This window comes from Podarcis bocagei, assembly GCF_964188305.1.
Source record: "Podarcis bocagei genome assembly, chromosome: 11".
In the NCBI taxonomy this organism is placed as follows: Eukaryota; Metazoa; Chordata; class Lepidosauria; order Squamata; family Lacertidae; genus Podarcis; species Podarcis bocagei.
In genome coordinates, this window is record NC_138136.1 from 39,500,705 (window position 1) to 39,525,395 (window position 24,691).

The window sequence follows — 24,691 nt, forward strand, 5'->3', positions numbered from 1 at the left end:
GATGATGATGATAATAATAATAATAATAATAATAATAATAATAATAATAATAATAATAATAATAATAATAATATATTATTTATACCCTGCCCATCTGGCTGAGTTTCCCCAGCTACTCTGGGCGGCTTCCAATCAAGTGTTAAAAACAATACAGCATTAAATATTAAAAGCTTCCCTAAACAGGGTTGCCTTCAGATGTCTTTTAAAAAGAAGATAGCTGCTTATTTCCTTCACATCTGAAGGGAGGGCATTCCACAGGGCGGCACCACTACTGAGAAGGCCCTCTGTCTGGTTCCCTGTAACCTCACTTCTCGCAATGAGGGAACAGCCAGAAGGCCCTCGGTGTTGGATCTCAGTGTCCGGGCTGAACGATGGGGGTGGAGATGCTCCTTCAGGTATACAGGACCAAGGCCATTTAGGGCTTTAAAGGTCAGCACCAACACTTTGAATTGTGCTCGGAAATGTACTGGGAGCCAATGCAGATCTCTCAGGACCGGTGTTATATGGTCTCAGTGGCCGCTCCCAGTCACCAGTCTAGCTGCCGCATTCTGGATTAACTGCAGTTTCCGGGTCACCTTCAAAGGTAGCCCCACGTAGAGTGCATTGCAGTAGTCCATGGTTTAAGTATGGTTTAAGTATGGAATTCACTTCCATAGGAAGCAGTGATCCACGGGATTGGACAAATTCATGGAAGAGAGGACTATCAAGGGCTCCCAGTAATGATGGCTATGCTCTGCATCCTGTTGCTTCTGAATGCCAGTTGTTTGAAACCACAGAAGAGTAATCTTGTGTTCGAATCCTGCTTGCAGGTTTCCCACAGGCATCTCGTTGGTCACTGTGGTAACAGGATGCTGGACTAGGTGGGCCATTGGCCTGATCCACTACTAGGCTGTTCTATACTGCACCTCTGGCATTTGTTTCTTCACGAATGAAATATATTCTCATTTCTTTCAATACTTCATCCGTTACAAAAGGAAGGCAAACCCTACAAGACGAAAAACCACTATGACTGCCTCGAAACCAAGAAAGGAAACCAGGCATCCAATTTCTAACTCTTTTTCTAGGGAAAATTCCTGAGTTCAAAGGATGTATGCATGCTTGGTGGCAAAGCAAGCATGCCTTACAGTGGTGCCCCGCAAGACGAATGCCTCGCAAGACGAAAAACCCGCTAGACAAAAGGGTTTTCCGTTTTTGAGCTGCTTCGCAAGACGATTTTCCCTATGGGCTTGCTTTGCAAGACGAAAACGTCTTGCGAGTGTTCCGATTTTTTTCCGCTCCCCCCCTTTTCTAAGCCGCTAATAGCCTTTTAGCCGCTAATCCGCTAAGCCTTTAATAGCCGCTAAACCGCTAATAGCGCTAATCGGGTTGCTTTGCAAGACAAAAAAACTGCTAGATGAAGAGACTCGCGGAACGGATTAATTTCGTCTTGCTAGGCACCACTGTACACGCAAAAGGTCCTAGATTCAATCTCTGGCATTTATCTCCAGGTAGGGTAAGAATGCCCTCTGCTGAAACCTTGTATAGGCAGCCCCTGTAGAAAACACCAAGCAAGATGGACTGTGGTTTGACTCAGTACAAGACAGTTTCCTATGTTCCTATCTGAAAGACAGAGTGCAAATGGTGTTGCTGTTTTATGATGAGAATATCTTCCAGGACAGTCACGCTAAGTCAGTCACTTCAGGATCAGCTAGTGCAGTGTGGCACATTAAACAAAAGCAAGGGGCAGAGGAAGCGCAACACAGCGACTCTTCCTTTTTGTTCCTTCTGTGTAACTCCCAATGATGGACAGGCACATCTCATCCACAGCAAAATGAATGTGCGCAGAAAGGGCATCCAGCTCATGCTTCTAACCAGCATGTATTTCCGCCACTATTCAGACACTGCACAGGAATTGCAAAAATAAACCTCCTTGCTTGTACATAATGCATGAAGCTGACCTTGGTTGTCTCCAGCTTCTGGTGTCTTAACAGACACTGCTGCAAGATTGCAAGTGTGTGGAGTGCACCTGTGTTTGCAAGGGAAGAAGGGAGGGACTAAACTGGACTGGGATCCACTGGGTATTGAACTGGCTTCACTGCTGCCATATGGGACCTGAACACTAGGCCAGCTCCAGGCTGGTTTTGCCTCCTGCTCGTCTTCCACCCCAGCTGAACTGAGAAGCAGGGCTGCAGATGTGCTAGTTGCTACACCTCTCTGTCATACTTCACTGCTGCTCAGCCAGGGCTACAATTGCTTTGCCCAAGGCGCTGGGTGACACATACAGCAAACTGATGAGAACTATACAGAAATGGCAATTACCGCTATAGAAAAAAATAATAAAAACCAGCACTGTGGTCCAACTACACAGGAAGACTCTACTTATTCTAATAATTATTGTGGTTGGGGTTTTTCTCCTTTCTTTAAGGTGAGCCTAAGCATTTCAGGAAAAGGACTTCCCATTGAATATACTTTTATGAGTTTGTGGGTGCAAAACACCCTAAATTCCAGATCAAGCTAGTGTTAGAATTTAATTAAGGCTTGTGTGTCAGACTCCCACGTGTTAGAATCGATTTGTGCACATTAAGTTGTATGTCAGACACCTATTTAATTCTAGGGAATCAACAAGTTTGAAAAGCTAATTAGGTCAGGCTAATTTCTTTTTGAGGTAATAGCATGTGTGAATGGGCCATTAAGAGTACACAGGGTCAAAGGACTAGGTGTGAGATGCAAATGAATGGGCCCTCCCTCTCTCAACAGATAAAACTCAGAAGCTTAGAGTAGGGTGTTAAGAGCAATGCAACAGAGATAGAAAGAGGGCTAGAGAGAGTTAGAGAGCAATGTTTAAGAGTGATGGTTGGGGTCTGCTTAAGTCAATGGCTGCTATGTCTATGGGAGAAGCCAGAACCACTTGGAGTGTCAATGCTGTGAACTCCTCCATCATAGGCTCAGATTGTATATACTATGTGAATATAAACCATATATCATAGAGACACCACAGTCTCTGCTGTGCCTCATTTCCCAAAAGGAAACACGGACCCTGGTAAAGAGCACCTGGAATCTTGCACTGCTCAGACACCAGTGTTAATCCAAAGTGCAATGTGGGGATCATTAGTCATGGATTAGGTAGTTTCAAGCACCTCTCACTACCAGGAGCATGATGCCCATGTGATGCAATGGGAGGCACTCAGTTGAGCTGCCAAAACAGACATCCCAGACCCACTGTGTGCAAGCGGAAGCATTCTCCTTTTGGTCACTGTGTGGAGCCTGGCCAATGCGGCACACTTCATAATTTATCCATAAATTAGAACATTCAAAAATGCCTTGTCAAAGTTCTGAGCGCAATCACAACTACCCATGCAGCTTTTAAACGTCTGAGTGATGACTCAAAAAGACATTTTCTTGCCTGAAACAAGTTATGGACATTATGAGACTTAACTGCAAGGGGTGTAAGGTTGCAACCCTAAATCTAATTACTACACCTAGCAGTTCAAATGCACGTCAAAGTGCAAGTAGATAAATAGGTACTGCTCCGGCGGGAAGGTAAACGGCGTTTCCGTGTGCTGCTCTGGTTTGCTGGCTCCCTCAGCTAGTAAAGCACCGCAACCCCAGAGTCGTCCGCGACTGGACCTAACAGTCAGGGTCCCTTTACCTTTATGTCCTACTGAACTCACTTCCTTCTGAGTAAACATGCTTAGGACTGGAACTGCAAGTCCTGTTAAAACCAAAGGAGCTTAAGCACACATATATGAAAGGAACCCAAGCAAAGCAGCAAAGGACACTCCACTTGCAGAAAGTCATAAATTCTATCCCTGGTGTCTCCAGTTAAGATTATGGGTAGAACATTCTGGAAAAGAGCTCTGCTGGAGCCCCTAGAGGGCCACTGGCAGAGTAGATAACACCAATCTAGATGGATAAATAGTCTGAAGGCAGTATAAGGCAGTTTCTGATGTTCCTATATTATACGTACAATGGGCTATTGCCAGTGTTTACTCATGATTTCTGTGGCTTTGCTTTTCCTTTGCCACAAAATACCTGGCCTATTTTTAAAAAAATATCTACATTTTTGAAGGAAGGGTGGTTGTTGGTTTTTTGCATCTTTTTATTGCTGCTTACTGAATTGACTGCAAATGCCTCCAGTGAATGCTCACTGAAGCAAATGGAATTGTTGCCTGTGTGTGATGATAATAATGTCTGTTTGATGATAACAGTGTATGCTTCTGCCTCCTTGGTGCTAAAACTATGAAAACTTCACCCAAACATTATGGCTATGAAGAAACATAGCATGACAGGGGTGCTCAAAATTACTCAGGCAACCTAGCGACAGGCAGTGGTTGCAAAATTTGCTTTGTTCTACCCGCAAAGTAATACAAGAAACTTTGAGAATCGGGAGATGGGGGGACATGGCAAGAACTGAGCAGGAGCTAAAGCTGCCATGGTTGGTCCATTTGTAGCACTATGCAGAGTATTGCAGGATGCAACTACATTGCATAGGCGGTCAGTTTGCTTTGGGCACTCCTTCAGGGCATGCGTCTGTAATGAGAGCATGAATGCAGCTAATGAGTTTGCAAGGTAATAATGGGAAAGAGTGCTTCTCAGTATATTCAAAGTGCTTGCTCCCAGGCACCTGAGATTGCAGGGCAAGGCTTCTAGGACAGATAACATGTTTTGTAGACGGTTGCAAGTTCTGACACTTCCCACATTACAAATTCATTCCTTTTTCTGAATGTTCCCACAGTCTGGGAAAATACTGGTTTTCTGAATAGCATTTTCTGAATTTCTTTTTATAGTTGAGAGAAACAGCAGAGACATGAAAAGATTAATTCAAGAAGAGAAAAATTGCAATTGATTTCCCAAACAGCTAATATATCTAGATATTAAATCCGGCTTCCTCAACCTGGTACCTTCCATATGTTTTTGACGGCAACTCCCACCAATCCCAGTCAGCCTGGCCAATGGCCAGTGATAATGGGAGTTGCAGTCTGGAGGGTGCCAGGTTGGGCAAGTCTGTATTAAAGACATCTGGAAGCTATTTCCCTATATGAGTTATTATATAAACTACTGCAATTGCCCATTGCTTATGCCTAATTAGCTCCAGATTCTTCTTAAAGTTTAATTTGCAGTTGCTACAGTAATGTTAACCAGTGTGGCTAACAGTTCTAAAGGGGGTTCTTCCCCTCATCTATCCAATGGTCCCTGATACATTAAGAGCTAATCCAAACACCAAATTAGTGCAGAAGAGGAAAGACATTTGTCCATGGTCTTATTTGAGAAAATATACAAGCACAATAAAATTAATACAAAGAATGCTTCTCCGAATGGTTGTGGTAGATCTTTCAGTTTTGTTCACAGTGGTTTGCTTTTCACCTAATCTTCTTTCCCCAGTCATAGTTGATGTTAAGAACTAGTGTACATGACATCTGAATGGCAACTACCATGCATTTCCTGTAACTGTCACAATAATAAAATAGTGGAATAATGGGACCTGCAAATATTTTGCTTCTAGCCATTTTGTGGGCGTTTGGCACTACAAATTAGAAACTTTGTGCCCTCATTCCAAAATATATCACAGCAGTTGCACCGATTCCTCTTTACTTCTGGAATGTGACAAGATGGGGTATGTTCAGCCTCCTTCATCCCAAGCTAAGGCATGTAGAACAATTTAGTTATTAGTACAGCTGCAAATTGGGAGCGCATTTCAAAATGTTTATCAGAAAGACCCTAATGGGCATCAAACTCTATGTATCTAGTGTACAAACTGAGTATTCACTACTTACCTGGCATAAGCTTTCAAAAGGATAGATTTTTAGCCTCCTTTTTGCAGGTGCAATTAGTACCTGTATGTTTTGATACATAAAAACGAACAGGCAAGGTAAATGAAATATGTTCCAAATTCTGCTTGCACCTCAGATATAAAAGGTGGGCATGTAAACAAAAGCGAAGATTTTACAGATGCAAACTGTACCTGCAAGACGGAAATGGCGTTTTCAACAGGGTATTGCTTATTGAATTTCTTTGGTATAAGTTGCTGTCTCAGCTGCAATTACCTTTCTTTCTTTCGTTCTTTGTAAAGACACACAAAAGTCCAGCTACCCGGCAGCAAATTACATTAGCTGAGATGCCATTGTCTGGTTAGCAAAGGCTTATGAGACATGCATAGCTGTGGTCTAGTAACTTTCTTCTGTGGCTTCATATTTACAAAATCTGATCTGGAATGGCTAAAATGTGGCCACCAAGCTGTTGCTGGACTCCCAACCTGCATCAGCCCCAATCAGCAGGGCCAGTGGTCAGGACTGAAGGGAGTTGCAGATTCTTCCTACAGGTTAGCTAACACTGATCTAGCACCACTTTTGGTACCATGTTTCTTTGCATTCATCAATTCACAGTTTAACAGACTCAGTGAATTAGCATTTCCATGATAGTTACATGATAGAGATGATAGATGATAGATAGCTATAGATAGACAGACAGACATGCATTTTAAACCAGGATAGTCCCACACCAGGCTATCCCCCACTCAGTCCTGGGAACCACACTTTGTTGAACTACTTAGAATTCTGTTAAAGATTTTTCAGTATCTCCTCAAAAAACACAACATCTAGAGTTTCTATGGGAGAAGGAGTATGTTAAAAGTAGGTTAAACCCTGGCTACATTCTTTGCCACCCTCTCGTTTGGAGCCGTTTTGGAAGTATGAGGAGACCAGTCATAATCAAGGCATAAAAAAAATCACTGTAACACTCTTAAACACTGCTGCAGTCCTTTACCACTGTAGAGACTACACATTCATCTGGTCCCAAGGGGAAACTAAGGCCAAGCAGTAGATAAGCTGAGTGTGTGCAGTGAGTCAAAAGAGGAATTCAGAAGTATTCTGTGCCACCTAAATGCACCACAGCCCTCGATCATCTCTGCTGAGACTTGCACAGGATTATCAGCCACCCAGAAGCTTCTACATGTATAGAACGGGAAGAAATGGAAGAAGCCTCCTACCCAGAGATTGCTGATAGCTTTTGGTGGGCCTGATGGGCGATCTCACATCCTTTGGTTCGGTTTTTTTGCATTTCGGCACGCAGAGATGGACAACTGGCCGAGACGTCCCCAATGGAAATGACCAGTTCACGGTACAGAGCCACCTGGGTGTTGAAATCCTGGACAAGCTAAAAAAAAGAATATAAATTATATGCCTATTTACTAATGCAAGGTGCTTCAGAGATAAGGACTTGTATATGTGTGTGTGTGTGTGTGTGTGTGTGTGTGGCTTCCCCAGCAGGAGCCTGCACTCTTGGATACTAAACAGGACCAGGCTCAGCCTCAATGATGTCATAAACAGCTAAGGATATTGTGGGATCTGCCCTCTGTACAATCAAGAGTATACATTTTCAATAGGAAAAAAATATTCTGCAAGCTCTAAATATTTGAAAGTGTTTTTTAAATCTTGTAGCAAGCATAAATAACAGCTTCTCTTTCCTCAGAACCGAGGGATTATTTTATCACGGAAGAAGATAATGTTGCCAGAAATAGTTGCCTCCTTTCCCCCCACTGATTTGCAATTTACTGCCCATCTAGGGAGTGGAATGTGCCATTCATTTCTGTACTGGAGATTGCTAACTTATTGTTAAATTATTTTCCTTCCTTCTGGCTCCAACGCAGTTTTCACTAGACTCAAGAATCTGAACTTGCTGACTAATAAGAGCTATTAGAAAAGGCCCTCGCCGTTTAGTATTCCTGCAAGCTCTTTGGACTGTGCAAAACAAACAAGATGGAAAAACAGATCCCTCCCCCACCTGAAATACTTCAAACCAGCATTCAACTAGCAAAGTCATCTTTACGCTTCTGGAAAATCTTTACAAACTGAGCACTACCAAGACTATTATTTTGTTCAAGTGCTAATTTACTTTTGATTAACCTTCGTTTTATTTTGTGGTCACAAAATGCATTTGTTTATGATGTGAAACAAGGGGAAGCATGAACAGATTTCTCCAAAATGTCTCCTTGCGAGAGAAATAACAATATTGATCCTCCCAGGTTTGCCCATCTTTTAACCTTAATTCTCAAACTTACCATAAAACAGGGGGAAACTGCATCCCTACCAGATGCATGATGGTAACTTGGATCCTAATTTCATCAAAAACCTAGATCTCAAAGCCAAATGTTGGGCCATAATCTCAAATTGCATTATCAAAACAGTTTTGCTCCTACTGCACAAATCATTGTTGCTATTAGCACATAACTAAAAGACAGCTCATATTATCTAGTAGTAATTTTGGCTTTTTACATTTTTTTTTACAAGGAATTACTATAAAGAGGGATAATCCACCCAGTATGTTCAGGCTCCAAGGTATTATTGTGCAGAAGCGTTGTGGAGTGAAAATTAATCTTCCATGTCTTTTCTTTTCAGCCTAAAAATCCACTGGACTGTCAAAAATATGTATTTGACAGATCGCCCAAGCTAGGATTCGGCAATGCTATCCTCTAAAGCTCTTCTGTGAAGCTTCCAGGGCCTTAGTAAAGTCCTGTGAATTCCAGCTTTTATTTTTAATAAAGTTTAAGTTACCAGCCCTCATTGTTGCATAAATAAGTTTGCAAAGTGCAAGGATTAAGAAATCTGCTAGACTGAAACAAGGGTGCTGCTAAAAGTAGGTTCAAATTAATTTCTTTTCAGAGCTCAATCCATAAACTGAAAAGTCAATGATCAATTCAAGTTTTTCACAATGGAGTATATAAAAAAAATTAAGAATACGATCGCGAAACAATCTGGGAGTAAGCCCTACTGAATTTAATGGCACTTACTCTTAGTAAACATGCAAAGGATTAGGGTAAGAATGCTTCAATGTAAATTCAACTGTCCCACCAACTGACACTAGGATAGATCTTGAAAAGTGTATGCAAATTGTACTAATTGCATGTATCTCATGTATCTACATTAGCTTAAATTAGGCCTCTTAGACCTTTGCGCTGAACAGAGGTGCTCATAATAATAATGACAGGCCCAGTAAATATCTGAATTGGACACTTTCAACAGAGCTACCAGAAATTTGCATTAAGTACTCTAAACGGAAGATAGTTGTGCTTCCTACTCGGCTACATAACATATCTGGTACCAACACAGTCCACTTCCGACACAAAAGAGGTCTCCTAATGGGTCCAGGCTATTTGGGCCACCTGTCAAGGTAAGAGCTCCCAAATTCCCCTTGCTCATCTGCGAAAAAGCAAGCCTTCTCTAACTCTAATTCAACTTCCATGACTTGTTACAAGTTCAAGGTTTAAGAGAAACTAAAGGCTTACAGTGCAACCCTACACATTTACTCAAAAGTAAGTCCCGCTGTTTTCAACAGAACTTATTGCCAGGAAACGTGTATACAGGATTACAGTCTTACAACCACTTACGAAAGGCTTCATTTCTAGTTGATGTCAGTGTCTGCTTCGGCACACTTTGTTGAAAATTATTCTCCTTACATACGGTAAAACAGGGAAAAAGAAGACCCACCCAAAGTGGCATAGTACAAGACAGCTATATAAAAGGGGGCAGTTAAAAACCTAGGGCATTCCACCTCACCAGTAACCTAAGGTCTAGTCCAGTATCCTTTTGGCTCCCTTTTTACTCTGCCTAGCACTGAGGTTTAGGCTGTGCTTACACAAAACACTTTCCTTTAAAAATAACAGCAGCAGCTTTGCCCTACCCAGTCGAGGGGGGCAATTCTGATCTGCTCAAAAGGAAACTAGTTTATGAGATTGCAGTAGTCAGCAGCTGTTTATCCAGTTGCGGGGAGTTTTCAGAGCAGTTCATTAGCACTGAGATTTGGCCAGATTCACTTCGGGCTAGTCTTGGGAGGCTTGCAAACAGAATCCAGCAGACCTTTCGATATTTGTGTCAGATCAGTTAGCCCAGCTGCGGCGGGATACAAGGAAGCATATTCTTCCCCCCGCTGCACACACGAATACACGCTTCCTGTGTAGCTCCTACAACACGCAGCTAGCTCCTGGGCTGGGATTTTGCCTGCGCTTGAGTTACAGGTGCTTAGTCCGGATTTTTGCAGCCTCGGGTGCACTGAATGCACGGAGTCCACAATATCCCCTCCACATCACAGGAGATTGTTTCTTCGACGATCCAACCCTGGCTCCTAACCCCATTCTCCCTCCTCCTCCCCTTCCCGCCAGACATCAACAGAAACGTTTGCCCGAGCGCCAGCAAGATCCCAGTACGCCTCCCCTCTTTCTCCATGTCGTCTGTACGTCGCCTGTCTTTTAAGCCGCGACGACTTCACCGGGGTGGGGGGGAGAGAAAGAAAAGGGTGTCAACTCCAATACGTACTGCAGTTTTTACAAATAGTGCAACTGCACGTGATCAGAATAGACAAGGCGAAAAAGGGGGGGAAAGTGTGTGTGGGGGGAGAGGAGTGGTCCCTACCACGAACAAGCCAAATGCATTAAAAAAGAAACAGGGGTGGGGAGGGAGAGAGCCGTTGCGTTTTACCCACCATCTTGCAGTCATCCAGGGCTAGTCTCTGGGTCTTGGGGGCGCCCTCCGAGGCGCTGCCTCTGCGCTCACCGTCCCTGCTGTGCAGCGGCGTTTTGCTGATCTGGAAGATCGAGCCCGCGGACCTGGGGCGCTTTTTGCGCCCATTCGGTGCAGAACTCATTCATACACATCCACTAAGCTGCTGCTGCTACGCGGATCCCAGCCGGGGCGGGCACAGGTTTTCCAGCACGCCGGCCCCCAAGCGCCGCTGGCGGCGGCGGCGGCGCGTCGTCGACGATGAGCCCGACGAGGGACCCAGAACCGCTGGGGCTCTTCTGCTTCGCCCTCGGCTGCCGCTTCACAGGCGCGAGGGCTGCTGCAGGTCCTGGGCGCCTTGCAGGGGAGCAGCCGGGTACGCGGTCGCCGCGCCTCGTTGCAGCATCGCTCTCCTCCGGCTACAGCAGCGAGGTCAGCGCGGGGGATGCTAAGCAACTTCTTCCCTTCGGCAGCAGCATTTCAATCCCTGGAGCAATCGCGGAGCCTGCTTGCCTCCTTCCTGGTCTCCTGCGCCGCCACCGCCTCCTCCTCTTCCCCGCCGCGATTTCCAGGCAGAGTAAGAAATCCGAGGGCGCTTCTTTGCGCAAGCGGCGCTTCCATTCAGGAGCGCAGCAGCCTCTCTCCCGTCTCGTCCCTAAGCCCCGCGCCGCTGCCCGCGAGCCGCTTCTTTGTGTTCTCCGCGCCCAGCTTCTGGCTCGCCGACTCCCTCCCTCCGCGCCGCAACAGCCGCGCCAGAGCAGAGACGGAGCGGGTGCATGTGTGCGTGTGTATAGGAGTCGGAGTTGGGCGCGCGCAGGCGCACGCCGAGAGGTGGGCCGCTTCGTTTTCCCTTGGCTCGAATTGCTCGGCTCTAATCGCTCGCCTTAAGCCCGTCTCCGGAAGAAGGCTTCCTTGGCCAGCGATCCCCAGGGCGAAACCCTGCGGGAGGGTTTGCAGAGAGAGAGGATTGGGCTGGCTCTCCAGATTATTTTGTGCCTGATTTGGCGCTACTGGAACGCAGGCGGAACTCGCCCCCCCCCGTCCCCAGCGCCATCCCCCAACGGTCCTTCGAAACCCTGGGAATCAAAACAGGAAAAGGTTTGAAAATGGGCCCTTGCAAATTTGGTATCAGTTTTGGGACTGCGCTGCATGACAGGACATCACAACAAGCCACTTCTGGCAGTACGCAAGGCGCTGTGACCCATTATTTCACATTCTCTCTCCCCCTCCCCCTCCGCTCCTCCATTCTGCCTGCTATCGCAAAGATGTAGATTTAGGTCAGCCTGTGTGCCATCTGGATCATGGGGTGCCACGGGCAAAAGGACAGGTGCTTTGCAGAAAGACGTGTTGACCACAGATTGATTGGTCAAGATTACTCATGCAAAGGAGTCAGCCCCACTCCAAGGAATGCATGCAGGAACCAGACCCATTCATGCTGGATCTGAATGTTGGAAACTGGCCCCCTCGGGAAAGGCTGGCTCCTCTTCCCAGGCTTGTCGGGGCCTGTTGCCATAATACAAAGTATGGCTAGCACTTTGGGGCAGGGCGAGTTACTGGTTGGGGTAGCCTTACACACATGGGTGTCGCAGCAGGTGAAAATTTTTAATTATACCCCTTTTCGTTTCGCTGCGTACACGTACCTTCTCTAGCCCCTAGCAAATACAATAGATTTTTTGTTCTGTAATGTACCAGTTATCACCTGGGAAATGCTGACTTTTAAAAAATGCTTTCAAAAATCTTTAGAAAAATGGAGACTTGCCCTTAGAGGCCACCTGTGACACATCTGCCTAACATGCCTAAAAACATGACACTGGAATTCAGAGTCACCCAATGAAACTGGCCGGCTGCAGGTTCAGGAAGGTTGTGTTGTGTTCAACACTTAATCCAACATACTGAATTCACAATCACAACTTTGGTTTCACTATCACTAGATGATCCTTTTTTTAAAAAGTAGAGAAATTCATGGGGAATAATTACAACAATTATCCCAGCTTCCATGAGCACAGGAAGGTACAGCCAACAAATGAAGTGTTTTGCTGTCATACCCCACTTGTGAGCACCTCTTTGCATTTGGCTGGCTATTGCTAGAAGGAAAATGGTGGACCTGGTTTGATCCAGAAAGTCGGTACTTGGGCTTCTTTGACTAATATCCATACAACATGGATTATGGTTGTTATTTTAATCAATTTGTGCTTGAGACTTATCCAGCCTGGGTACTTTTGAAGATGGGCAGGATATAACAGTTATAAAACATAAAACAGTTAAACATTAAAACAAAATAAACCATTCAGTATAGTTAAATAAAACTTCAACCATCTGTCAGTATATCACTTTGCAGGCCAGTTCCTTAGTATTTGAAAGGCCTGAGGAAAACTGCTAATCTTCAGCTGGCACTGAAAAATTGGCAACAGCTGATTCTTTGGGGGAAGTGTACTCCCTAACCTGGGTGCTATTGTTGAGAAGGCTTTCTGATGAGTCACTAAGCATTGGAACTAGCAGAAGGGCCTCCCCAACAGATCTCAGAGGAAGAGGTGTTCCTTCATGTAATTAGGCCTTAAGCTGTGCATTTTTATTATTTTTATTAATTTCATTTCTATACTGCTTTATATTTTTAAGATGACATCTCAAAGCAGGTTACAATATATTAAAATATCTGCTGTTGTTGCTGCCGATCCTGCCAGTGGTGTTTCATGGCAGGTAGCAGCTACAAAAGCTCAGACTCAGTGTCCTGGGTCTACACTAAGAGACAGGCAATAAGGGCTGCAGCCTCCCAGGCCAGGTGGGAAAAGGTCTGCAAAGCAGAGAACAGGTTGCAGGTCTTCCAGAACTCACAGCCAAGTTGAATTGGTCTTAGTAGCAAATAAGCAGCCAGTGGTGCCTGTTTAAGCATTGGTGTCATATGATTTGGTACCATTAGGCCCATCAAAGGTGTTATGTAGTGTAGTTTCACCCTGGGCCAACAGGGGGATACTGTATATAGTTTTCACTCAGGTCTGTAGATAGTTTTCACTCAGGTCCGCGGCAGTTAGTTTAGGCGGGAACTCTGGGCTGTTGTGGTTACAATGTTGACAGCCGGCTGCCTATAAATACAGGCCGGCTGAGCTGTTCGCAGTTTGTTCTATTCCAGCTTATCTTAATAAAGAGCTACTTGAAGAAATCGCTGTGCCGGCTGCTATGTCAACCCACTATTTAACAAAAACTCTGGCAGCTGCATTTTGCAGTAGCTGCATTTTCTAAACTGCCTTCAAAGGCAGTCCCACATACTTTCCTTGAAGCATGACATGGGGAGCAGTCAGTTCTTTAGGGCCGGCAGCAGAACAAAGGTGCTCTCACCCATAAGGAAATTGCAACTGAACCTCATGTCTGAAATGTGTTAATGTGTAGCACATCTGAACTGCCGCCTTTTCTAAATTGAAAAGGTTTTGTAAAAAAGGCATCTACATGTATTGCATTGATTGGTTGGTTATGAGTCAAGGACCCGCCACCCGCTTAGAGATAAATAAGACACAAGGACACATGTATTTTAGGTTAATGGGCTAAAGAAGGCCACAACTTTATTGGTTACAGAATCTGAGTGGTATTGGCTTAAGCATTGGATCCAACAATCTATACATGACTTCACCCCGCTCAGCGGGGACTCATTCGAGGGTTAACAACCAGGGGGTGGAGCTTGTTGATGCATATACAACTGGAAGCTTCCCCTGATGTCACGGGGTGTGTGTGTCGTGGGCATAGGCGCCGACTCCATGGGGCTTGAGGGGGCCCGAGCCCCCTCAAAAATTCGTTTGGGGGGGCTCAGCCCCCCCAATAATCTCGGGCGGCGGTGGGCGCGTCCGCGGCTTTTATAGGGCGCCCGGCGCGCACCAGCTCGATATCGGGCACCGGCGCGGCGGGGGGTGCCGGGCCGGGGGAGGAGGGCGGCCGGCCTGTGTCCTTGGCAACCCCATTGAGCAGCGCCGGCTCCCCCGGGAGGGCCATCCCCCCGCGCCGCCGATCGCCAACACCGCCGACGCTGTGGCTGCCCGAGCCCGAGCCTGAGCCTGAGCCCGACCCGGAGCCCGAGCTTGAGCCTGAGCCTGAGCCCGACCCGGAGCCCGAGCCCGAGCCCGAGCCTGAGCCCGACCCGGAGCCCGAGCCTGAGCCCGAGCCCGACCCGGAGCCTGAGCCCGAGCCCAAGCCCGTCAGTCAGGAAGGAAGGAGAAATGGGGAGGGAGACGAGGGAGGAAAATTGCGCGCAGGGTGAAGAAAGGAGAAGGGCGAACGAGACGAGCTTCCAACCCAAAAAAGGGCTGGAAGACTGGGAGGATGCAGGATCGGGAAAGAAAGCGACGCCTTCCCCGCCCGCGACGTCGCCCGCTTGTCATTGGCAGCGCAGCGGGCGCCCAGAGGGGCTGGGCACCGGCGCAGGGCCGCTCGGCAGCCGCGGAGGACAGCTGCGCGGCTAGCAAGGTGTGCCGCGTAGAGCGCGGCCCTTGTGTGGCCCGGTGGCCAGGCAAGCTTGGGCGGGGACCCCCATGCAAATCTAAGACGGGAGAAGAGGGCAGAGCAAAGGGGGTCCCTTCCCCAACCTCCGGCTCTGAGACTTCCCTGAGCCCCAGAAAAGCGAAAGGATTTTCTCTTCTTCTTTTTTTATAAATATTTTATTAAGGTTTCAAATACAAAGTTAGAAACATACACTGAAGAAAAAAGTAAAAGAACAAGAAAAAGAAAAAAAGAAAAAGAAGAAAAGAAAACCAACCATTCAACACATTTTTTATATAACTAACTGGACTTCCTCGCATCTCCCTTACCCTGCATTCTTTATAATAAAGATATCAGCAAATTATTACCTTGTTTCGTACCTTATTTTGTACTTTTCAAATACTATACCTCTAAATTTAACATACTTTTCATCAGTTACTTATATCTTAAATTAAACATAGTATTACCTTAGATTTTGACCTTTTCTTACTTAAAATATAATTTCCTGTTTCCCAAATCTAATTGCTGAAGCTATAGTTTCCGAATCGTGTAAATTTTTAACATTCATACAACTTATATTGTTTTTGTAAATAGTCCTTAAATTTTTTCCAGTCCTCTTCCGTTGTTTCTTCTCCCAAATCTCGGATTCTGCCAGTCATTTCAGCCAGTTCCATGTAGTCCATCAATTGCGTCTGCCACTCTTCCAGTGTGGGCAAATCTTGTGTCTTCCAATATTTTGCGATAAGTATTCTTGCTGCTGTAGTTGCATACATAAAGAAAGTTCTATCCTTCTTTAACACTTTCTGGCCAACAATGCCCAAGAGGAAGGCCTCTGGTTTCTTGGGAAAGGTATACTTAAATACCTTTTTTAACTCATTATAGATCATTTCCCAGAAGGCCTTCACTTTTGGACAAGTCCACCAGAGGTGAAAGAATGTCCCTTCAGCCTCCTTACATTTCCAACATTTATTATCAGACAGGTGATATATTTTTGCAAGCTTGACTGGGGTCATGTACCACCTATAAATCATTTTCATAATATTTTCCTTCAAGGCATTACATGCCGTGAATTTCATTCCGGTGGTCCATAACCTTTCCCAGTCCTCAAACATGATGTTATACCCAATATCCTGAGCCCATTTTATCATGGCTGATTTGACTGTCTCATCCTGAGTGATTTTCTCTTCAACCTGCCCTCCATCCTCTTGCAGAAAACTCTTTGCCTGCCTTGCCCATATCTCGTTTTTGCTTTTTAATTCCACACACGCACCCTTCGGACTTCGTGGCAATCGGGCGCGCGGGTGCGTTTCCTAAGAGAGTGAGGACCCCCGCCTCCTCCCCACCTGCTCCCTCGCCAGCCAGCCAGCCGCGCGCCCTAGCCGGAGAGCCCCGGCCGTCCCCGTCGCGCAATCGGCTGGATCTCCCTTCAGCAGGCCGTGCTCACAACTCGGCCCAGGGACCCCCCAGCAGCGGATCTCCGGCCCAGCTGAAGAATCCGGCAACAAGCCCCCTCCTCCCCAATCGCTCCACCGAAATACGCTCCAAAAACCCCCAGATAGGCCGCCAGCCGCCAAGTCTAGTGGCGCCCTGAGTGAGGGTCTCTCCCCAACACCGCCACCTCGAACTGCATTCTCCCGGCTACCCGAGCGAACCAGCGGCAGGACCCCGGTATGGGCCCCCCCAATATTTTTTATAAGTCGGCGCCCCTGGTCGTGGGGCACTGCCTCGGCCGCTTAAATGCGGCTAAACCCCACCCCCAAGCCAGCCCTATTGGCTGGCTGAAGGGTGCGGCGCGGCAGCTGGGATAACTGATGCAGGGGGCCGAATACACCCCCCTGCCAACGCAGTAACCGACTCGACTCCCGCTCACAACTCCTCCCCTCTGGTAGGAGCAGAGGCTTTCCCAGCAAGAAGCTAGGCCTTGGGAGCACCAACAGGAATAATCCTGTGACTGGAAAATCTCTATAATCTGAATCCCTGCCCTTTCCTGATGCCAGGGGCAAAACTAGGCTTTCAACCGGATCAAAGATGCAGTTTCGCACCCCAACACACACATTTGTGTACACACACACATAGGCTGGCACCCCTCTGGAGACCCTACATGGGCTAAAAAAACCCAGCCCCCCCAGCCCCCCCCCCCCGCATAGCCACGGCTCTGCCCAATGCATACCTGTTGAGCAGAATAGGCTCTGATATGCACCGTAGTATACCTTAATCCTTCATCTCTACTACGAATGAATGAAGATGGTGTTCTGTTCTATATGGCAGAATCCTTTCACACCACTCAAAATGAGGCAATGAAACCAAATTGGCACGCTGTGCTAACCACAGCATAGAAGGGACCATATTTTGGAAGGCAAAGGAGCTGCAATTGATGCAGAAAGGTGAGCTGATTGATGATAAGGATTTAACTATGCCAGTGCTATAGCTTATGTTTCCTTGGAAGAAAGGCTGCAAGTTAGTGTTAGAGGAGATGTTTTGCATGCATAAGTTTTCAAGTTCAATCTAGGTTGAGGTAGAGCAGGAAAAGACCCCTGGGAAGCCACTGCCAGTCAGTATAAATAGTTGCTGAGCCAAATGGGCCAATGGTCTAATGCTGTACAAGGGAGCTTCCTGTATTCTTGCAGTGCTGCCTTGTTGTCATGCGTATTACGGATTACAGCAATAACAGCAATCATTGTGTTCATTGGAATAAATAACACTAATGGTGTTCAAGTATACTTGTGTTATGTGGTTACACAGATGGAGACAAACATGATCCTTGGCCAGTTTACTGAGGGAAGCTGCTTTGACTGGCTTGGACTCATATTTTTAGAAAACAATTTCTAGAATCAAATGCTGTGCACAGAGAACATTCTGCTACCAGCACTTGAAGGGTACACTTGTTTTTGCACTGCAGACAATCCTAAATGGCAATCAAGATGCCAAACATTTAAAAGTATATAGAACCACCCAGGCTAGGATTTTGAAAATCCCAGAAGTAAAGTTGTCCATTTTTCTCCACTTACTTGATTTCTTACCCCTTAACAGTTTCGTAGGATGTATAAGCTGAGCAGTTAAACTTTTGTTGCCAGCATAGAAGTGATGTGATGGGGAAAGCTTCACCTACTGAATTTCTTCCTGACTGTTAAAGGCATGGGTGGCCAGTTTGAAAACCCTTGAAGCAAGTAGGACAGTGATATTCTGGAGTATTGTGTCTCATTCTAGGCACTACGTTTTAAGAATGACATTAAGGAAGAGACAAGACAGCCATCATCAAATTTCATTTTTGAGGGTGTGGGCGGGCAGAGAAGGAAGCGAGACAGTTAAAGGTAGCATAATACTTTCCCCCAGACCCAGAATTTACACAGCAAATAAATGACAACAGGTGGAGCTTTTGAGAACTGTCTTGTGCTAGCCTCACCCAAATACACCTTCTTCATATATTGCCCTTCTTGCTGTTCCCGTACCTGAAAGCAATTGTGCAGCTGCTGCCAGATTTATTTACTTTATTATTACATTCATATCCTACCTCTCCCCCCCCCCAAGGAGCTCAAGGTGACACACACTTTTTCCCTTCTCCATTTTATCCCTTCAACTACCCTGTGAAGTAGGTTAGGCAGAGAGATAGTGACTGGTCCAAGGTGGGCTTCATGACTGAGTAGGGCAACTCTGGTCTCCCAGGTCCTAGTCCAGGACTTCAGGAGCTTCATGCCACCACCTTGCAGGAAGTACTGAGCAATCTTCAAATTCCTGAAGAACTTTCATGCCAAAGATGGAACAGACTTGTTCTCTGTTACTGCAGAGGACAGCATGAAAACCAGTGGGTGGAAATTGCAAGGAAGTGAATTTCTACTCAGCGTTAGGAGAAACTCACTAATAGTAAGAGCTGCTCAACAGTGGAACAGTTTGCTTAGGTGCAGGGTTCCCCTTTGCTGGAGGTATAAGCAGCAGCTAGATGGCCATCAGTCAGAGAAACTGCACTTTCATCCTGCACTGCAGATATTTCATTGATCAGATGGTTAGGCTAGACTACCTCTGAGGCCCTTTCCAGCTAAGTGGTTCTTTATTAAGATTTCCATGCTGGCTTTCTCTGCTATTTCATTCATGGTCTATTTACACCGGCAGTGGCGTTCTACTCATATAGACTTAGAGTCTGTTACAAATGTCCACATCACATCGGCTTGGAATGGTGAGGTTCTCCTTCCAAAACAAATCCTCTAAATGTCTGCCCACAGATGGAGAAAATGAAGCCATCTGGAATTTCAGAAATATCACATCGAAGAGAAAGCACATCAGAACTGCAAGATTTTGCTTTGTGTTATGAGTATTCCTTATAATAATAATAATATTAGCAATAGAAACAACAAAATTCACATGAGGACAGCAGTCTTTCAAACAACACAGATATGTATCAATGCAGAAGCAGGTTGTCATGTTCACTAGTTATTATTATGATCAATTTATACATGGCTATGTAATCTCTCTGGAAACCACATATATTTTGGCCTTGGAATCTTTAGCAGATCATGAGCTTTCCATATTATATGGATTGATGCTCTTAGAGACAACAATAGAGCCAGAGGTTTGTGAGCATCACTGGTTTCTGCAGGAGATTCTTTTGAACAATGGGTCCTCAATTTTTCTTTTGTAATGTAATTCAACAAGAAAAAAAAGGTAGGGCACCATGAGATTTTGGAATGGGGTAAACTGAAGCTATAATTCTAAAATGAAGAAGTAATTAAATGTAAAGCCACTAAGGTTTTTCAAGAACCTTTGGAGAATGGAAGGGTACTAGCTTTCCACTTGAGGTGATTGCATCAGACCTTTGTTAATGAGTGTGAACAAAGGCCTACACTTGAGAAATTATCAAGCCAAAAACATAACATGCAAATACTTTCTTTAGGGATATAAAGTACTGTGTGTAGAACTTAGCCTTTAATTACTACCCATTAGAGTTGCTGCTGTTACATTGGCTTCCAAGCCAACAGCAAAGTTATGTCAGCAGCAGGTACCACAGGTCCCAATTTCTCAGCCTGAGAAACAATTACTGGGTTGCTGCTTGTGTACCGCCATGGTAATGAGATGCCAAGGGAACTGCATGATTGGGGTTGAAGGGTAAGGCTTTTTAAAGGTCACCTAAGTTAATAGACTCTCTCTCCCATCAGCCCCAGCCAACATGGCCAATGGTCAGGGATGGTAGCAGCTATATCCCAACAATATTTCTAGGGCACCACATTGGCTATCCCTGCTCTAGGACTTAGAGACGTGTAACCTTTGGCCCTCCAGATATCGGGACTCTTAACTCAATCAGTCCCAGACAGTATAGCCAATGGTCATTAAAAAAAATTCTAGGCTGTCTTTCTCGGCAATGCTCATCCAGCGATACTGCAAGACCTTGTTGTTTTATTAGGTTATGCAATTCATTATAGAGCAGAAAAGATTTGTAGATGGAAGCTGTCAAGGTTTTTCTTTATTAAAAAAACAAGTTATATAGTGGCTAAATGAAGTATGGACAGTTCTGATACTAACCATACCAACATAAAGCCTGATCCTTAGCAAATTTTCTCAGTTCTTTTTAATTAACTGGAACATGCTTCCAAGTAAAATAACAATTAGAAATATGGCTAACCAGCCTGATTACAGTGACAGCCTCCACAATACTCATTACAACTCTGCTTCTGTGCTACAGGTGCTGCAAGACCCCTGGGGCTTTGGGGCATGAAGTGATAGTATGGTGACAGAGACTCTGAAGCCACTGTTGTGAGTGATCCCCAGCTGTTCTTATTGCCTACACACTTCGTTGCATTCACCATCACCTCTATTGCTTCCTTTTGTAGCTCTGCTTTCTGTGGCGGTAGTGTGTAAAAGGGTGTGTAAAGGATTGGACACTGGTGGTTTCTATTAGGTTTCACCTAAATAAATTTGAACTTTTGTGATTCTAATTTTAAAAATGTTGCTGTTGTTTAGAGTGCTGCATTAATTTACAAATAGAAGGAAAAACTGTCAGAGTGGCTTTCATAGCATTGCCCTTCCTAGCTTCGCAGCGCTACAAAACACAGATTTTTATAGCTAAAATGAGTTGCATAAAAGAAAATTCCCTGAAGAAATTTATGTATTCATATCTGCCATCAGATTTGCTAGAAAGACCCACAGTCAATAAAATGAAGAGCAGCCCACAGGACATAAAACAAGGGTGCAGTCTGAAAATAAAATGACTACTGAAAGCTGCTGAGAGTAAACTACAATATTTGATCAGATGTCCAGGTGGAGTTGTCCAAAACATCACAGATATTTAAGAGTTATCCACTAGACTGTGAACATGAACTCAGCAGAAAGCCTCTAAGAGAAGTTTCTGGCAATGTTTCAAGTGGCGTTTTGCCAGATGAGCTGCCAGAAATAATATTGTATTGGATGTGATCTTTGTATAGATATATTGGAAACTATTACGTACAGTTTGTACCTTCAACAAAAGATGGAGCTAGAACTTTTGAATGGTTTTGTGTTTATAGACCACTGTCACTGTACACTGGCAAAAACAGACAGGTCCCTGCCCCAAGGACCTTACAATTTAAATGGATATTAGGAAAGCAACAGGACGGGAGGAGAAAAAGTACTGAAGAATGAACGTGCACACATTCAATTTATTTTAACATTTCAATCTATTTGTCAATTTAAAAAAGAGTACACAATAATTTTGGGGCTTGGTGGGCCTCTACATGGAACAGGGCCTAATATATTATGTAACCAATTCTCCATAAATCCCTTCCTCTTGAAATGTGCCGGGCTCCTGCAATTTTAAGCTTTTGCCAAATTTGCTCTCTCTTTTTTCATATGCTTTTTTGTGTTATGGATTTTTCTCCTTTTTTGCACACCAATTGGATATCTTGATGTTTAGTGGCATAAACATTTTGATAAATGTGTAAACAAAGAACAATTAATTAAGTAACAATAAATGCAATTGCTTATACAGTGGTACCTCAGGTTAAGAACTTAATTCGTACTGGAGGTCCATTCTTAACCTGAAACTATTCTTAACCTGAGGTACCGCTTTAGCTAATGGGGCCTCCCGCTGCCGCCGCACCTCCACTGTGCGATTTCTGTTCTCATCCTGAAGCAAAGTTCTTAACCCGAGGTACTATTTCTGGGTTAGCGGAGTCTGTAACCTGAAGTCTCTGTAACCTGTGGTACAACTGTATAAGTGGAGTCTTGCTGGATTTCTTTTATTTATTTATATAATGATACTTCTCTCTCTCCCCCCCCCTTATTAAACCTTATTAATGAGTATGCATTAGTCAAGGCAGCTTACTAGTCCTGCTGGTCCCGTTTCCCACCATGGCAAAGCCCACATAAGCCGAGCAAGAAGGCAATAGCTGTCTCTCAGGCTACAGGTTGCATGTGGCCATTATGCACATTTAAAGCCATGTTGTGAATTCTTCACATTTTGTGAAGAAAGTGCTTTCTATCACCTGCCTTGAATTTCCTACCAATCAAGTTGCACTGGATGATGTCATATGAGAAAGACTTTCTCCATCCCAAGCAGCATCATTTTATAAATCTCTGAAATGTTCCTCTTTGATCATCTTTCTTCTAATTAAAGAGCCCCAGATCCTGTAGCCTTTCCTCATAGTAAAGTTACTCTGGCTTTATGGCAATTTTGCTTGCCCGTAAAAGCTCAGTTACAGTTGGGAAAGAGGATTAAGAGAGAGAAAATGTAGTTTTGATGAGGGACAGGACCTGAAGGGAGAGAAGTGGTTCCAAAAGATGTTCATCGGTTGTCCAGCCATTTACAGGATTTGTCAGCTGCAATCAAAGTGAAGATAGTGTTTTCTTTACATTTTCTTTTTTTGTAACCTGCATTTATACTATTTCAGAGATCCTTCCAGTAATAGTCATAGGCGGTAAACCAGATTGGCTGGTGGGTGTTCTGGCCTCAAACACATGTGTCTGTCCAGTTAACTAAACAGACATCTAATCCACACTGTCAAATACTGAGCTGTAGAAGAAATATTAATGGGTGGTTGAATATGACTGAGATAAAACAGATTGTATGGATGAGGTGAAAAGACAGTGCAAGGTCTGACGTTCCATTTGCAATTCAGAGTGGCAGAGGAAGGTTTTTCTTCTCGTCTAAATAGGGTTAGATTTACTAAATAGGAACAATCAGTTTATGATGATACTGTATATAGCAACACTTTATCAGTTGCTAGCAAATCACAAAGGGAAAATTAAAGCAGTTCTAAATGCAGAGACTGGCGCTGTACACACCTAAAGCATTTTGAAGCACATTATTTCCGTCAAAGAATTCTGGGTCCTGCAGTTTACCCCTCGCAAAGTTACAACTCCCAGCAACCCTTTTAACAACCAGGGGGGGGGGTGCTTTGAATGTGTTTTAAGGGTGTACACAGCCTATGTGGCAATATAACAACAATGCCTACTTGACACAGTATAGTGAGAGCATCAAAAGAGTTGCTCATGGCACTAGTATCTGTGAGCATAAGCAATAGCTTGTGCACAGACTCACATGCAGATACAAATGGAGTAAGGTTTCATGTGATTGCTCTCTGCGTTCTTTGCCCTTCTGTGTCACACCTTTTTGCAAACTTGGTGCAGCAGACATACAGAGAAGTTTATACAAAAAAAGATCACATCTACTCATTGAGGGGACCATTTGCACATCAACAGACACAAAGGAATCATAAGCTCTTCACAAGATTTGCACACTTTCCCAGTGATTTAATAGCAGAAACCAAGTGGGAATGTTCAATGCTTCAAATGAATAACAAACACATAGGACAAGCTGGAAAAGCCCTGCAGCTGTTCCTTGAACCAAGTATTGTAATTATAGATATTGTTCCTGTATAACTTGAACTTTTATTCCTTTCAAATATTTCCAGAGAACGCGGTGTAAATTCTACCTATATATTTTATTGTGCTCTATTACCTTTCTATGGTTGACTTGAAGCTGTGAAAATTATTTTTGAAAGTCTTTATTTTTACCTCTTGCCAGTTTTCTTTCATATTTTCTCCCCCAAAGGCTAAGCTAATTGCTGCACGAATTCATGTGGAAAAACAAATTACTTTGATGCAAGCATGAACAAACCCCTCACTAACTTTCATGTGTTCAGAGTAGTTCAAGCTGCAATTTATATTTATATAACAATGCAATCAACACAGATCATGGATGTACTTAGACTTTTCCAGAATCTGAAATGGGGGAACACTTTATTTTACATGCTGTAAATCCCTGGTTCAAATATGAGGCACAATCCCACACTAGGAAGGACAGAAATCAGTTATTGAAGTGCCAGTCACTATTTAGTCAAATTGTGATAGCAGTTTTCTATGTCTTCCATTTTAAACTGAGGCCCTTGGTTTTTCTTAGCCAGAGATGTTACTTTAATTTCTGTTTACAGACCTATAATCCTGGTTTCATTAGCAATCCCATCTATTTCAGAGGTTGTGTCCACATTCCTTTTTCTCCAAAAGCTTAGCTTGGAGAGGTCCACTCCACTGTAAGACGATGTTTCAGTTTTTGCTAACAGAGCTGTCATTTCAATCCTAAACACTTGAAAACTCAGACTTCCAGACTTTAGGTGACAGGGAAGACTCCTCTTTGTTGTCCTATTTCAGATGCTGGAATTGCTTCTTTAGTCCAAAAATATGTATCCATGGTCCATTCTTTTTTGCAAAAATGTGCTGCGACATGCCCCGTGTGGGTGCTTCTTTTCAGCAGCTGCTGAACTAGTTAGTTTAGTGGTGTTCTGGTTGGAACTATGGAA

At 44.4% G+C, this 24,691-nt stretch overlaps 2 protein-coding genes across 3 annotated transcripts in view; both read right to left on the reverse strand.

The window, feature by feature from the left end:
* Positions 1-11,475, reverse strand: part of RGS7BP (regulator of G protein signaling 7 binding protein) — a 67,647-nt gene extending 56,172 nt beyond the window's left edge. Inside the window, exons 1-2 of one of the 2 annotated variants that reach the window (XM_081213219.1) lie at positions 10,453-11,475; positions 6,965-7,131 (exon numbers count right to left, since the gene is read on the reverse strand). In XM_081213219.1, the coding sequence (XP_081069345.1) occupies positions 6,965-7,131; positions 10,453-10,614 (329 nt within the window). In that variant the 5' untranslated portion in view covers positions 10,615-11,475. Of the gene's footprint in view, positions 1-5,753; positions 5,814-6,964; positions 7,132-10,452 lie in introns of those variants that run through there. The other variant, XM_081213220.1, reaches the window with a different exon arrangement.
* A 7,593-nt stretch (positions 11,476-19,068) lies between these two features.
* Positions 19,069-24,691, reverse strand: part of RNF180 (ring finger protein 180) — a 111,776-nt gene continuing 106,153 nt past the window's right edge. Inside the window, exon 8 of the mRNA XM_081212815.1 lies at positions 19,069-19,166. Coding sequence (XP_081068941.1) covers positions 19,084-19,166 — 83 coding nt within the window. The 3' untranslated portion in view covers positions 19,069-19,083. The remainder of the gene's footprint in view (positions 19,167-24,691) is intronic.